At 40.1% G+C, this 14835-nt stretch overlaps 1 protein-coding gene across 1 annotated transcript in view; it reads left to right on the top strand.

The window, feature by feature from the left end:
- Positions 1 to 14835, top strand: part of rasgef1ba (RasGEF domain family, member 1Ba) — a 128053-nt gene that overhangs the window by 38538 nt on the left and 74680 nt on the right. The window contains exon 3 of the mRNA XM_044197940.1: positions 3729 to 3782. Coding sequence (XP_044053875.1) covers positions 3729 to 3782 — 54 coding nt within the window. The remainder of the gene's footprint in view (positions 1 to 3728; positions 3783 to 14835) is intronic.

Raw genomic sequence — 14835 nt, 5'->3', positions numbered from 1 at the left:
GTGTATTCAGATGGAGATACTGTAAAAAGAGTAACTTGACACCCTGGAAAATCTTGTCTTTGCTGACCTCCAGTAGTGAGTACTTCTCCCCTTGCTGCAGTGATGTACAGGTGTTCTCCTGGACACCTGTACATCACTGTTGGGTGTGGTTACAGGTGCAACAAAACACACATCTGACCACACCCAACCACACCCATCAGTGAAGCTGGATGTGGTTGGTGAAATAGGCTTGCATGCAGTTTAATGTGCTGTTCTGAAGACGGACGTTGTAGGTGGCACAGAAACACACTTAATTAATAGATTAATGGATTTAGCACTTAAATAGGATTACTTCATATTCAGGATTTTTATGGATGCCCTGCCAGTAGCTGCTGTCGGAAAAAATAACCTTGTGACTTTTCTTGCAACAGCCCTCACTGCTTCCCCCTCATAATTCCTAAAAAAAAAAGCACACTGAACAGATGACCTTTACCACAATCTGTTCTTTCTTTTCAATTAGTCCCTGCACTGCCCCATAAATGATTCATTTAACTCAGCCTGAGCTTGTATTGATAAGGATAAGTGATATGAGGGAACAGCTAGTATGCTGGCACAGCACAGGGTCAAAACGGTCTGAGATCACACTGGTCACGCTAAGACAAAATGTCCACTCCCAACGCAGGAGGCCATCTAAATCAAGAGCAAAAAACGGAGCAGTTCTGCGGGTATCATCAAAGCAGCTTGTAAATTATATCGGCCATTGTGTGCCTTTTGGTTTGGGCAATTATTCCTGCCAGTATGGTCTGCTGCAGCTCTGTATAATGGCTCATGCAGGCTGCCTCATACAGTAAAAGGAGGCTGTATTCAGAATTTGTGAAATATGAGTTGATCTCTTGATCCTCTAGCTAGATAATGCAAACGGTTCGCAACCTCCAGGATTTAATCGGTTAAATCCCTCTATTTGCTAATATGGTTTAAGAGGATTTCCTCTATACGTTATTATGGCATCAGACAAGTCATTTCCTGAGAAGAGATAGTTTCGGGGTTTTTTTTTATCTCAGCATCATATGTTTGACTATTATTCAGTAAAAATATCTTCAAGGTTTCTTCTTCTGCAAAAGTGTGATTACACACAAACAAATGCAACACCAAAAGGAGAATAAATACAAGATCTTGCGTGGCAGCATCAAAATGGCCTTTCCCATTGATTTCCTGTTTCTGTGTCACAGAGAAACAGGTTGGCTAATAGGGCTGAGTTATGCAACAGCATGCAGCTGTAGGCTTTTACCCATAAATCCCCGCCAGTGCTCAACTTGAGGAGATTAAAGTTGAGTGAATGCCCACCCTGACAGCAGCCGGTGGAAGTGGGCGCTGCAGGGTCATTTTTAGTTATTTTTCACTCTGCTGGAAAAAAGAGAGAGGAGATCTGAAACTTTACTTTTGAGTTTTGACTTTTTCCGTTCTACTCAGCGAAATACAGAGTTAGGATTTTGTGTTTTTAAGGTGTACAAAAAGAAGAATGTACCTTTTTATTTCTCTGGCTGCAGTTTTCTCAGTGATCAATTTGTAAAACTCAAGAGTTGTGGATGCTAATCACAAGAGAGCTGAGTCTGTTTGCTCTCTATAATTCCTCAATGCAAACAGAAAGGAGATATTTGTTTATTGGCTCATCTCCTTGCCTATGAATGCCGGGACAAACACTGTTAATTATATGCTTGTTTTGGAGAGCCTGCCTTGTTTCTTTTAATCCAGTTATTTCTCTGCATGTAGAGACGAAATGGATGTGTGGAGGAACACTCTGATATCTGGCTGGTGTATGTCTCTTTGTTGAGTGTCGGGCCTGACTTGCAAAGGGAAGCAGTTATTTCTGCTCTGTCGGCTCTTTCTGTATTTAAACTTCAACTTTAATTAGCCTGTACGTGCTGCCCACATTCAGGTCCACATTAAATGCAGATGACTACCATTACTCTCTGCAAAGGCACCTGTCCCGCCATAATAAATCTGGATTTTTTTATTAGCGTCATTATTTTTCCCCGTGGCGTCAGTTTGCTCTAGCTACAATGCCCGCAGCTCAGCAGGTTTCTGCTTGGTCGCTGCTTTGTGCCAAAAGATTGATTTGTTTTACCTTGTTGGGTCAGTTCTGTCCGACAGACTCGGCTGAGACAGGAGCGGCTGTTGTTCAGTACAGGGCCAATAATACGGCCTTGTAGTGTTGAACAGTTCAATCATAACAAAGACAGGTCATATAGTGTTCCCATTGTTAGTCATAGCCCTTTGTGTTAAAATGTATCACATATTTTTAATAAATTGAGCTACAGCAGAAGGCCGGGTTCAGGACCGTAGCAGGGACTGTAGAAATACGGAGGTCATGAGTCTACATTTCTCTTTCACCTAAAACATTTTGACAGGTCAACAAAAACGTGATGTTTTGTTTTCCACGCTGCATGCCAGATATAATTTTGGTAACGAAATACTAAATACTTGATATTTGATTTATTTATTGGCTAAAAATGGCCAAATTTAAAGACGTTTAGTCTAAACAAAATATCAGAATATCCCTTAAAATCCCAACACGTGTAATCGTAGGATGTAAAGTCCACCTCTGACCACTGTGTCATGTCCACAGTCCTGGCTAGCTGTCTGAGTGCAATATAGTAGGTCTTTCAAGAGAAAACAATAATGTTACTGGTGTGCCCTTGAGCAAGGCATTCAGCCCCTAGCTCAGAAGTGGCAAGCCTGGTGGCTTTGTTGTATGTCACCCTTCATCTCTTTCCCCTAACTTTCTGTCAGGCTCTCTTCTGTCTCTATCTAATAAAAAAGGCAAGAACACTAAAACAAAAGTCATAGAAAAAACAACTTATCTGATCTGTCTCTGGATACATTATCTGGATAATGGCATCTGATCCATGGGCCTTTGTATTTACACCAGGTATTAATAAGTGTTCTTGTTATCTTGATTCTGCACCTGCATCTCAAAATGCAAACAATTCAGACAAAGCAAAGCCATAGACAGGCATTATTTGCCGGGCAGCTTAAGCTAGCAGGAAGCGGCAGAGTTTGGTGACCTTTCAGCTTGTTGGGTGGAGTTTTTTTTTTCTTGAGAATGTGGTCATACTGTACAGATTGCATTAACACCTGGCTGAGATCCAATCAGTGTGAGCCACACCACCTCCAGATGCTTTGAAAAGCAAAAAGACTGCTTTGGGGGTGGATACCTGTCAATCAAGGCCTTGGACAACATGATTGACAGGTGTCCAAGGCTATCGCAGTCACCTAAGGGAGGTTGCTGGTTTCTTGCGCTGCCTCAGCTCAGCTTCAAGGTGTTGCCTAAATTAAGATTTTTTTGCCCCAATAAACCTGATTAGATGGAGATGCATAAACATACTTCAGAGTATGGCACTTGGAATGATTGGTATTTTCTCTCTCAACCACAAAGCTTCATCACTTCTATGGCCGCAAACCTGAAAAAGTCCCTTCAGAAACCTATGTGTTGTATGACTGACCGTAAGTTTAATTACTATAAATTGATTTGGAGGCTGTTTGGAGAAAAAGCAAACATGCTCAGTCAACGTTCCTTGGAAAATTAATAACTGTGTAATTTTTCCCCCTGCCTGATTGCATAAAATGAGCACAACATACTCGACGTGTGAGAGGCTGAAAGTGTTGCTGATCAAAACCACTGATTCGTGATTTCTTACCATGGTTTGGTGTGTGCATGAATGTAACAGAACTCTCTTTCCTCTCTTCAGCCAACAATTTTTGGGACATTAACCAATGAGAGAGCACTGTTTGACAACAGACTGGTGAGTCACCTCTATATGAACTTTTTTTTAACTGAATGATGATGCAAAGTCAGGACATTTGGGTTTTGAGGGTATAAGGGTGAAATTGGTTTTAATTGAAAAACAGCAAGTAATGGTGAATTTTAATTAACCTAAAATTCCTGAGGATAAAAATTCCCTAAAGCAGCAACAGATGTCTGTGTTACTGTGTGTGTGTGTGTGCATGTTCTCTTTATTGTTTTCAGAGCTGAGTTTACCCTCTAAATATGGTGGAATTTGAGTTTTTGTTCATACTAATACATTTTTAAAATAATGTCCTCTTTTAAGCACCATTCAAGTATTTCCCTGCATGACAGATGGCAAAAATCTTGTCTCTTTGTTGATGATACCATGTTTTGATGGAACACAAAGACTTCCTTGGTCTGTCTGCTGTTGTGTAATTCAAATGGCGATGGCAGGCGCCACAGAAAGCCAATTAACCAGCAACAAAGGAAATTATTAAGCTGCCTGGTTGTTTGCCTGGCTAGATCTATCGGAGGAGGGGAATCTGTGGTGAGTCTGTGCCAACTGGCACATGACTTATTTAATCACTTAACCCTGCGGCACAGAATGAATCCAACAGATTTATGGTTTCGTCCATTTTCCATTTATCAGAAAACAATAAAAGCGTCCCTTTATGCTCCGTCTCCAAAGCACTCTTGGGCCCTGTGACCATTAAGCAGGATCTCTGCTCTGTCTATTGGCCTCTGCCTTTCTTTAGTCTGGTGTAAGTAATGTACTGCAGCAGGTGGGTGGGCGGTATGTATTGGAGAGCCTGATCATGAAAGACTGTTTAAACCCTTTGAGACTGTGAAGAGACAAACCTGGTCCAAAGCCAGACTGGATTATTGATGTTTGGTGGCATTTGATGGAATGTGTCCAAGTGTTTCAGCTGCTCTGAGGAACAAAGTCTGGCACTTCAGTCTTCATTAAGGTTTGGATTGTTAATGTGAGGAAATATGTGAACCCGAAAACCTCTGTTGATACAAGTTCAACGGATAAATATGTGAGACTGATAATTGCTTTTCAAGAGAAATTGTTTATCTGTCAGTGTTTCCTCACTAACATGTGGATAATAACAGTTTCTGTACAAAACCTGTAGTGAGACCTACCTTGCTCTTGCTCTCTGTTTTTGTTTGAGACACACAGCTAAAGAGTTGATATACAGTATGAATGGAAAATCAGCATTTTGTGTTTCTCAGTCAATCATAAATGGAGATATAGACCTGTTTTACAGCTGTGTTTATAAATGCATCTAAATATAAATTATTAGTGTTTTCTGTTCATGTATTTAAAGACCTGTCAATCAAATAAGTTCCAGTCCTGTTTCATGCTCTAACTGCCATTTAATTTGGCCTTTTTTGTTTGTTTGGGTTTTTTGACATATACATACATAATTTAATAGTTTGAGGTGTATATGGATACAGGGCTATATTTAAATTTTTAGATCAGTTGAGAAACACACAAATTGCTGTGTTTGGGGACATCACTGATATTAGCAAGCCTTAAACAGCAACACAAATCATGAATAATTCTATCCAATTGTTGTCCTTTGTCAATCTGTGTAATTTCAGACTTGTCAATCAATTTTTGAGAGAAACAAGTGCCACTCCTGTGTTTGGGGAATTTTGGCCTGCAGATTGTGCATTTAAGAAGCTGTTATTATGCTCTAAATGCTCTTTCAGAGGCTTTTCTAACATGCAGGAAAACATCAGGGGGAATCACTAAACTTGTATTTTGAGAATCAAATCCATTTTAAATGTATACACTACTGGCACAAAATACCTTTCTAAAATATTTCCAAAGATTGACTTTAATGCCACTACAATAATAATGTCTGAATCCAAATTTCCGATTTGTTGATTCCTATTTTAACATGGGCGTCATGGTCATAATTTTGTTCGCCCTTGACCAAAAACCAAATCTGAACCCTAAAATAAACAATATACCTTGTGGGGACCAGTTTGAGTCCCCACAATGAGGCTACAACATAACTGATACAAGTGCAAGGAATTTTGGGATGATTTTACAAGCGTCATAAGGTCATTTATTTAAGAAGGAAAAGTAATTTTATCTTGTGCCTAATCTTTTGAAGTAAATCCAGCCTTTTTTTTTGTGAAGTGGTAAAAGCCAATTCCAGATGGGCTCAAATTTATTACGTGAAATGGCTTAAAAAAAGGCTAAAATATCACTCATCACCCCACTCTGCATATGTGCACCCATTGGGGGGTCACAAATCAGACTTTTTAGGGTTCTTGGCCTAAAACCACCACATTAGATAATGCCAGGCTTTAGCTGGTTTAAGTCTTGCAGATAATCCACTCAGGGTTCATTTCCCTTTTTCTGAAGAACTGTGAGGTTAGGGGAGGTTTTCTCTTCCTCTCGAACTGAAATCTCCTCCAAAGTGTGAAGGCACAGGTGGAACGGGGGCAGGCACTGGCCGAGGATTATGCTAAAGTTATGCATACCGAAGAATAGGGACAGGCATCCAGTGAAGACAGCCACCATGATATCACCACAGATGGCTTAACTCTCATGCATCAGGAGACTTTGTCGGATTAATCTAATAATAAAGCCAGAATTGTGCCTAAATCCAATTGATTTTATTTTCATCCTTATGGACATTGTATTCGTCATTGTATAGTGGATAAATCCAACATGCAGCTGCGTCTGACTCAGACCACGAACCTCTATCAATGAACTGAGAAGTGTAACTAGGATGAACACTATAATTTTCTACATTTTGTAAAGTAGAACAGGAAGAAAAAGCAAGTTCAAGATTTCCTCAGAGGTTTTCTGTGCATTGTGTTCAGACTTGAGATGCACATAAACACAAGTAAATCGCAACAACATCTAATATGGAGCCTGATATGAATATGTCTTTGATGCTACTGCCACTAACTTGATGACTGCTGTAATTTAATGACAGATCATTTACTTACTTTACTAGCTCTTTGATTTTAATTAAAGATGAATATAACAGCAACAAAAGGCTTATAATGGATCGGGAGTCTTTGACCGTTAATAGGAATGGGTGTCCTATGACAACGAAAGCAGGAAGGAAATACGGTGAATTTTAATGAAGGTGGGGTTTTGGTAACGTGTTGAGTGTCTCTTATTAAACCAGTTAGGAGCTGTGTTTACAGTCCTCTGCCATTAAGACTATTGTAGTTCTGACATATTTAAAGGTTCTGTATATGAGATGTTGAACATAAATGTAGCAGCAAACAACAATTTTCTATGTAAAGATATAGTGGAGTAATGGCGTCCTGAGCAGAGAAAGACGTCACACTCCTTCTGAGTGTGTTGTAATCCGAGCTTCTCTGCTCTTTGTTTTGGTAGCCGGTCCGGCCCCATGTGCATGTTAGTGCATGCAAATCCATATCTGTGAATATGAGGTAAAATTATTGTTTTTATCAGTGGAGTCTGGTGGCGAGCGAGAGCGTTATAACTGCTTTTTCTGGTTAAACAAATAGGATCTTACTCTTTAACAAAAAGGTCTATCTTTGTATGGATCCTTTCCATAATTTTGTCAGACACTTAGAATAATAATCTCAGCCTGTCAGTGGCAAAAACAAGCACTTTTAGTGGATGTACTTTGATGGGCGCTTTTGTCGACAAGCATTACATTGCACCCATTTCAGCCCGTTTGGTGAAAACCAGAGTTGGTGATTGTTGGAACAGTGGAAAGACTAACAAAGACAATTTTAGTGAGTTTTATTTTGTTTCTGTCCAGTTTGAATGAAGTGTGTTTCATGATGAGCTGCAAGGTAAAATTATTGTTTTTCTCAATGGAGTCTGGTGGGCTGTAGCGCCCATTTGTTTTGGTCTGAGATGCTGGTGCTCTAGTGCGATATTTAGTGGCAGTGGATGTCGCATACAGCCCCTTTTTAATGTATGTAAAATGCACAAGTTCTTAGATCCCAAGATTACATTTTCAAATAGCTTGTTTTCTTTGACTAATAGTCCAAAATCCGAAGATGTTTAGTTTGCAGTGAGATAAAGCAGGAACAAACATGAAATCCTCACATCAACAAAGCTAGAACCAGAGAATTTTTGGCATTTTGGGAAATACACTTATTAGCTTTTTTTCTGATAGATAGATGAGAAGATCTATACCACTCTCGTGTCGGTGCAGAAAGTGAAGCCAGAACCGGGAGGCGATTAGCTTACCAACACCTCTAAAACTCACCAATTAACGTGATGTATCTTAATCTGTACAAGCAGAAATGTAAAAATGACTAATTGTGGTTTTTGACATACTGGAACTATTTCTTGGCAAACAGCTGGGCGCAGTGAGGTTTCGGAATTTTATCGTCAACTTGAGGTTGCCATGCAGCCAGTGGAGACGCTGCGCAGAAGTGCTGGGCAAATGGATAAACTGTTGTTTTTCAAGAAATAGTTACAGTCCAAAACTTCCTCTAAAATCACAAATTGTCATTTTAACATTTCTGCTTGTATACATATTCATCAAATTAGATACAATGGGTTATTTTGTGAGCTTTATATATACTGGTAAGTGGATTTTTTTTTTACCTTTTTGGAAAGAGACAGGCTTGCTGTTTGGCTCCGCTTCCAGTCTTTATGCCAAGCTAAGCTAAACACCTCCTAGCTCTAGCCCCATAGTAAACGTGCAGACATTAAAGTGGTGTCGATGTTCTTATCTAACTCTCAAAAATAAAGTGAATATGCATATTTCCCAAAATTGTGAATTACTCCTTCTAACGATTAATTGATTAAGCCTGTCCGAATTGCTGTCTGGTAATTTTCTGTTGACTGATCAACTCATTGTTTCAGCACTAATAATAATTACTATTTATTGAAAATAAAATTTTGAAATTCAGCCATTTAGCTGATTCTCATACCTGCAGTGGTTTACAGTACATTGGCCAGGTAGGATTCAGCATCTTGCTCAAGGGTCTGTTGATAGACACAGCGATGTCTGTTGCAGGAAATTGAACTTTGGACCTTTCAATTACAGGATTGTCGGTCTGATGGTGAGGCCAACCTGCTGCCAAAATACATTTACTTGTTCTCACTCATAGTTAATTTAAACATTTGGTCTTTTCACCCTCCCAGAACAGCCATCACATAACTCTAAACCATGCTGAGAAAAGTATGAGTAGTAAGTACATGGCACATGAACAATGTGTATTTAACTCTAAAATCCAGGGTGGTTGCATAAGCCTGATATAAGGGCACTGGTTATGTAAACGTGTTTCTCAAAAAAATCAGAAGCCAAAGTGTGTTCCTTCAGAGGCCTGATCTTCCTCCAACATCAGCAACCCACTGCTGGGAACGTGGATGTGAGCCAAAACCAGACTGCTGTATTTTTCCTCCTCGTCCATGTGTGTCCAACAGAGTTGGCAGCAGGAATCAGTCAAGAATGCTCACTGAGTGCATTAAAGTACAGTCAGCTAAAGTGATGCACCCAAGATGCATCAGCCAAGAAGTCATGGTTACAACATACAAACACACCCCGTGTTTACATGTAGCCTAAAAACCAGTAATGGGGTTAGTTTATGGCTAATTCAAATGCCATGACCTCATATAAACACCTCGGTAAGTGTAATTGAACTGGACCCAATCAGACTGAAAGGGCTCTCAATTCCTTCCATCGAGGGAGCTTTAAATAAATAAACTGGCTCAAAAGGATCAAACGATGTGTTTGCAAGTTTTAGCTTCTATTGCATGCTTTTCTTACAATTCCAGGCACCTATTTGTGTCCATTCATTTCTGTACTGCATTAAAATATATTAGCAGCTCAGGCTGACTTTGTCAATTTTTGTGAGTTTATGCAGTTTAAAGGTGCATTGATTTATTATTGTTGTTGTTGTTGTTATTTTTTTGTCCACTTGGGAACAGGGCAACAAGTTGTAAACACACACACATTGACTCCTTATCACAGTATAAAGGTATGAGTAATTTGTTAGCAAACAGTTGCCTATTTAGACATCTAGCAGACACGGTGCAACATTAGCATTCATTTGGAGTCGTGTTTCTGGTGATGTGTTTAATGTAAGTCCAATATTCACTCTCTGTTTTGGTCTCTACCAACTCCTATATAATACTATAAAATATATACATATATATGTTCTATAAAATGCATACAAACTGCAAACCTTTGACATGTCAGTGACATTTTAGTCACATTGAACATGTGATCCTGTTAGACCCCACATGTGATCAGTACCATTTGGAGGACAGATTATTCCAAAGCACCACACAGTGCCATGAGTGCTGACATTTTAACATTGGTGGTTCTAGTGAGAAATAAATTCCTGACCCAGACTGTGTTAGTGACAGGGCTCCACATGGCTTTGTTGAATTAATTATATTAATGGCAGATGTTCATAATATACAGTGTGATGTCATCTGGTTTGCCTGGAATCCCCAGAGTGGTTCCACAGTGTACTGTAATGTAGTCGATTAATTAATTATTAAAAAGAATGGCGGTACTTATATTGGTGTTTCCTGATTAGACACAGACACACCAGCCTTTTTTTCATTTCACGTCATTTATTGGATCACTTTAGTGCCACTGTATTACTCTCTATAAATATGTGCTGATATTTGCAGCAAATTAAAGCATTCAACTGCAATTGAATTTTACGTGAATTTCAAAAACACCACCCCATTTCAACCCTCATTTCAGGGTGGGGTGCCATGATTGGCGAGCTGCATTGCCACAATGCGACACAGACGAATAAAAAGGACGTGGTTCTACTTTCCAGCCTCAAGAAGCAATTCAAGTCCAAGCTAGCTAAGCTTCACAAGGCAAAGCTGTGCGCTGAACATGTTACAAATGTGAGTCAGGTATGGTTGGTGGTTTTCCTTGCAGCGTACAGAGCATTTACAGAGCAATTACCCCATGTATGAAATATGCTATGAAATGCTATGCATGAAAGGCTATACAAATACAAATAAAAGTTGCCTTGCCTACATACATAAACTAGCCTCTCGTTAGCAATTAAAGTCCTCCAAATTAAACGACGAAATGCGTCACCATCAGCAGGACACTGTCATTTGTCTGTGCCTCCCAAAACCGTTATAAATCTGTTTTATGATGTGACAACGCTATGGTTAAGCGTTGGTTAGGTTTAGGCACAAAAACAACTTGATTAGTTTTAGGGAAATATCATGGTTTGGGTTAAAATAATTACATAGTTAAGGTTTGGGAAACATTGTGGTTTTGGTTAAAATGACTACTTTGTTAAGGTTGCGGGACCTTCGTCATCATGGTTACAATAATAACCATTTGGTTAAATTTGGGGAACGACCGTGGTCATGGTTAAAAGAAATCAACCTTGACTGTCAGCTGGAAACAGGAAACAGTCTCCTGTGGCAAAATCCGATGTCGAGCTTCTCCCTATGCGGACTTTGTCGCTGTAGGACAATGTCACCTTACTTTCTCCTTTGCTCCCGATGGACAAGAGTCATAAAGATTACAGCCTCTAGAAGGCTTTGTCGCATAAAGGGGAATATATGTCGTTTCGGGGCATTTGCTGAAACGACTGACGCTGTTCTCTGGAGAGCAGTCTGTGAAAATGTGTTGTTCTGCATGTTGCTGATGTCTTTGATATGATGTGTGTGTGCTTACATCCAAGTGTTGTCTTCATTAACATTTTTCCTTTTGGTCTTCAGGTCAGAGCTCAGGCTTTATGAAAGCGTTGACTTTGTGTCTTGTTTCTGTTTTCTGACAATGTGCCAATCAGTTAAATCAAGACCAACCACACACCGGTTACACAACCACCTGCTGCTGCCTTTAAGCCTTGCATGTGTGTGTGTGGGTGTGATCTCTGGTAACCTTCTGTTGGCACCAGACTGGACAGTGTCACACACACATGCCTTCAGATGTTACGCAACCATGTCACGGCAGGCTGGACATACACACTTTGATGAACTCTGAGCCACAGGGATGAAATTAGCTGGCTGGCTAGCAGTGGGAATATCGGGTGCATGTGTTTGGATATGTTTATGTTGAACGGTTAGCTACTTGCAAGCACGTCTCAGGGCCTACTGGTCTTGTGATTATTAGTCATGGGCCGAACATTGGCCTTGAGCCCGGCTTGTACTCTTTTTAATGTGTCTGTGAGTGTGTGTGTTCCCGCTGTGCTCATTTAATACCTGGTATTCAGTGACATGCTGTATTATTCTCCACATGCCTGTGCTTTTAACTGAAGGAAGTGTCAGACACAACCTGACACACATGCACACACACACACGTTCATCATAAAGGGGATGATGACCTGCTGATGACAAAATAGTGTCGGCTCTTCCTTGAAATGTCAGTTTGTCCAGCTGAATGTGATGATGTCTCATTCAAAAGACAATTTCATTATCACTGATGATTTAATCCAGCTCGCTGATGACACTTATTAGCTATCAGTTAATGAGGAAATATCTAAATGCGTGCCAAAATGTGTCAGTGTACTTCATAAACAGCAAACATAAACATTATTTAACGTGATTTAATTTCTCAGTTGTTTAAAGAACATCCAGCTTCATATTTCTCCTTAGCTGTCTATCTCACTACAGGTTTCTGGCAATAAACCAGGGACCATAATTGTTCAACACCAAAGAACTTAACTTCAAACAAACTTGTGCATGTTTGTGTGTTTCACGTCTAAAATGGAAAAAAAGCCAGGAAAACCTCAATCTCCCACAAACATTTGCCACAAACCTGCGGCTCAGTAAAGATGAGCAGAGCGATCTTCCTCTGGGAATATCTGTCTTGTGACTTGATGACTTGGTTGCTTTGATGCAAAGCTTGAGATGGATGTTTTGGCACTTCTACATCAGTTCCTTCCACTTAACTTCCTGATCTGAAAACAAAGACCAAGTTGCCTTCTGACTCATGACCTTTAGAGTCTTATCTTCGCCCAAACTTCTGCAGATGGCAACCTGCGATACCAACGAAGAAGCGAACGTGGGTGTCTGCGTCAACGTTTCCAAAAGCCTCCCTTTTTGCACGTCCAGACTTGAACGCAACCCCGGAGTTTTCTTATGGGTCATCAGACAACACTTTATTTGGTAAATAAATAGGTTGAAATAATATTTTGGGGGGGGTATTTTTAGCTTTTTTTTTTATATAGTATGCAGTACAGAGCAAACAGGAAATGAGGAAAGGAAGATGGGAGATGACATGCAACAAAGGTCCCCAGCCCGGGATGACATTGTAAGCATCTTGAACCCCTAGGCCACCAGGATGTCCCATACATTATGATTAACACAGCAGCCACTGGGGTGCTCACACATACTGCGTGTGGCCATTAATGAAATCCGTATATGGTCATGAGGTTTTAGATGAATCAAATTCCTGAACTGACCCTGATGTGTGTTGGTTACATGATAAAGTTGTTCTCAATAATCCAAGAGTTGCTGGAGCTTTGGTCTTTCTGTCTGAAGTAGTGCCAGAGCTCCTACTTGACTTTTACAACTTTAGTAACAATCTACAGAAACAATTCACCATTTTGGTCCATTATTCTGTAGGGCTGGTGGTGGTAATCCATAGCATGGTAATAATGATTCTACTTGGATAAATGACAATTTTCACACTCTGATACTGTCACCTGTGTGATGGGTATTCAACGATAGTCTGATTATTGTTTGTTAGTTAGTTTTAGCTTGTAAGCCTACTTTCAATTGTGGACAAGAACATACAACTAAGCACACTGAGGTTTTCTCTGCAGTTTGACAGCGCAGTGATCAGAGAGGAGCTGCCCTTTGAGTGCCACAGGATTTACCATAAAGGGTAAATAACATCCCTCACACACTCGACCAATAGTAATTCACCTCCCCTCCTGTTGACTTCCTGTGTGACAGAGGGTCCAAATTACTGCGTTGGATAATATTCAGATTTGCACTCCTCTGCCTCCCCTCCCCCTCTCCAAATCCAGTAATCCAAGAGGAAATGAAATTGGCTTAGTGACTTTCCGACCTGTCTGGGGAGGGAACGCCACACAGAACTGCAGTGAACAGTTTAAGCTGATTAACCCCAATAAGGAGGGTTATCTTATTAAAGCTTGACTGTAGAAGCTATACGCAGATTGGCTCTATGAATATGAGTGAATACAGAGAGTTCATTACTAAATGTTCAAAAAAGCTTATGTAACATTCAGATCAGGCCATATTCTAGAAATATCTGATAGGATTTTATGGTTGCTACATAGTAGACATATTTTTATCTTCCTCCTTTGATCAGTTATTTATGCAGGACAGGTGACCAAACAGATATTTATTCACACATTTGTATAGATGAGCAGCAGAACATTTTTAAGAAATACAAGTGTTTTGCAAATTTTAGTAGTTACAATTGCATTAAGTAAAGTTTTCACGTAAAATTTGACTTCCTGCCAACTGAGATTCCATAGATTTGTCATGTTTTGCACAAATTTTTGTGTTTGCCCCCACATCATAAAGTGAACCCTTACTAAAAAGGGTAAAACAGTCTCCTCACCCAGTGAGGCTGCCTTCCTTGAGAAATTCATACTTTGCACACTATAAACGTGACTAAACATAGTGATGCTTGAAGAGGCTGTTAATGTAGAAAACACAGAAGAAAAAATGGCAGCCGCAACAAGCCTAGACAAGAGCCTGGTGCTGTTTCTTAAAATCCTGATGTACTGCCTCTTCTGTTGATTAACTTACTTGTAGCATTCATTCCTGAGGACATTCACAACTAATACTCAGAAGAAAGATACATGGATATCATGTGAACACGCAGTTAAAAGCAAATATATCAGCGTTGTTAGTCTGGAGTCATGATACTGGTGGTCAGATGTTGGTATCGGAGTCACAAGCAACAAACAACACTACAGGGCAGTGAATTGGATCATCTGGATGATCCAATTCACTGCCCAGTGGATCAGTGGATTGGCCATCTGGAAATTGGGCAAATGCCAGAAGGGCCGTCCGACTTTGGGCCACTTGGGCCGATCATAATGGGTCATCATTGCATTGATAAAACAAAAACAAGAGCGAGAGAGATGCGTCATCGGTGGGCCGGTCTAAGTCAATCCGTCCCTGCTACTGG

Source organism: Siniperca chuatsi, linkage group LG5 (assembly GCF_020085105.1).
Source record: "Siniperca chuatsi isolate FFG_IHB_CAS linkage group LG5, ASM2008510v1, whole genome shotgun sequence".
NCBI classification, from domain to species: domain Eukaryota; kingdom Metazoa; phylum Chordata; class Actinopteri; order Centrarchiformes; family Sinipercidae; genus Siniperca; species Siniperca chuatsi.
This window is presented reverse-complemented; position numbering and strand designations above follow the sequence as displayed.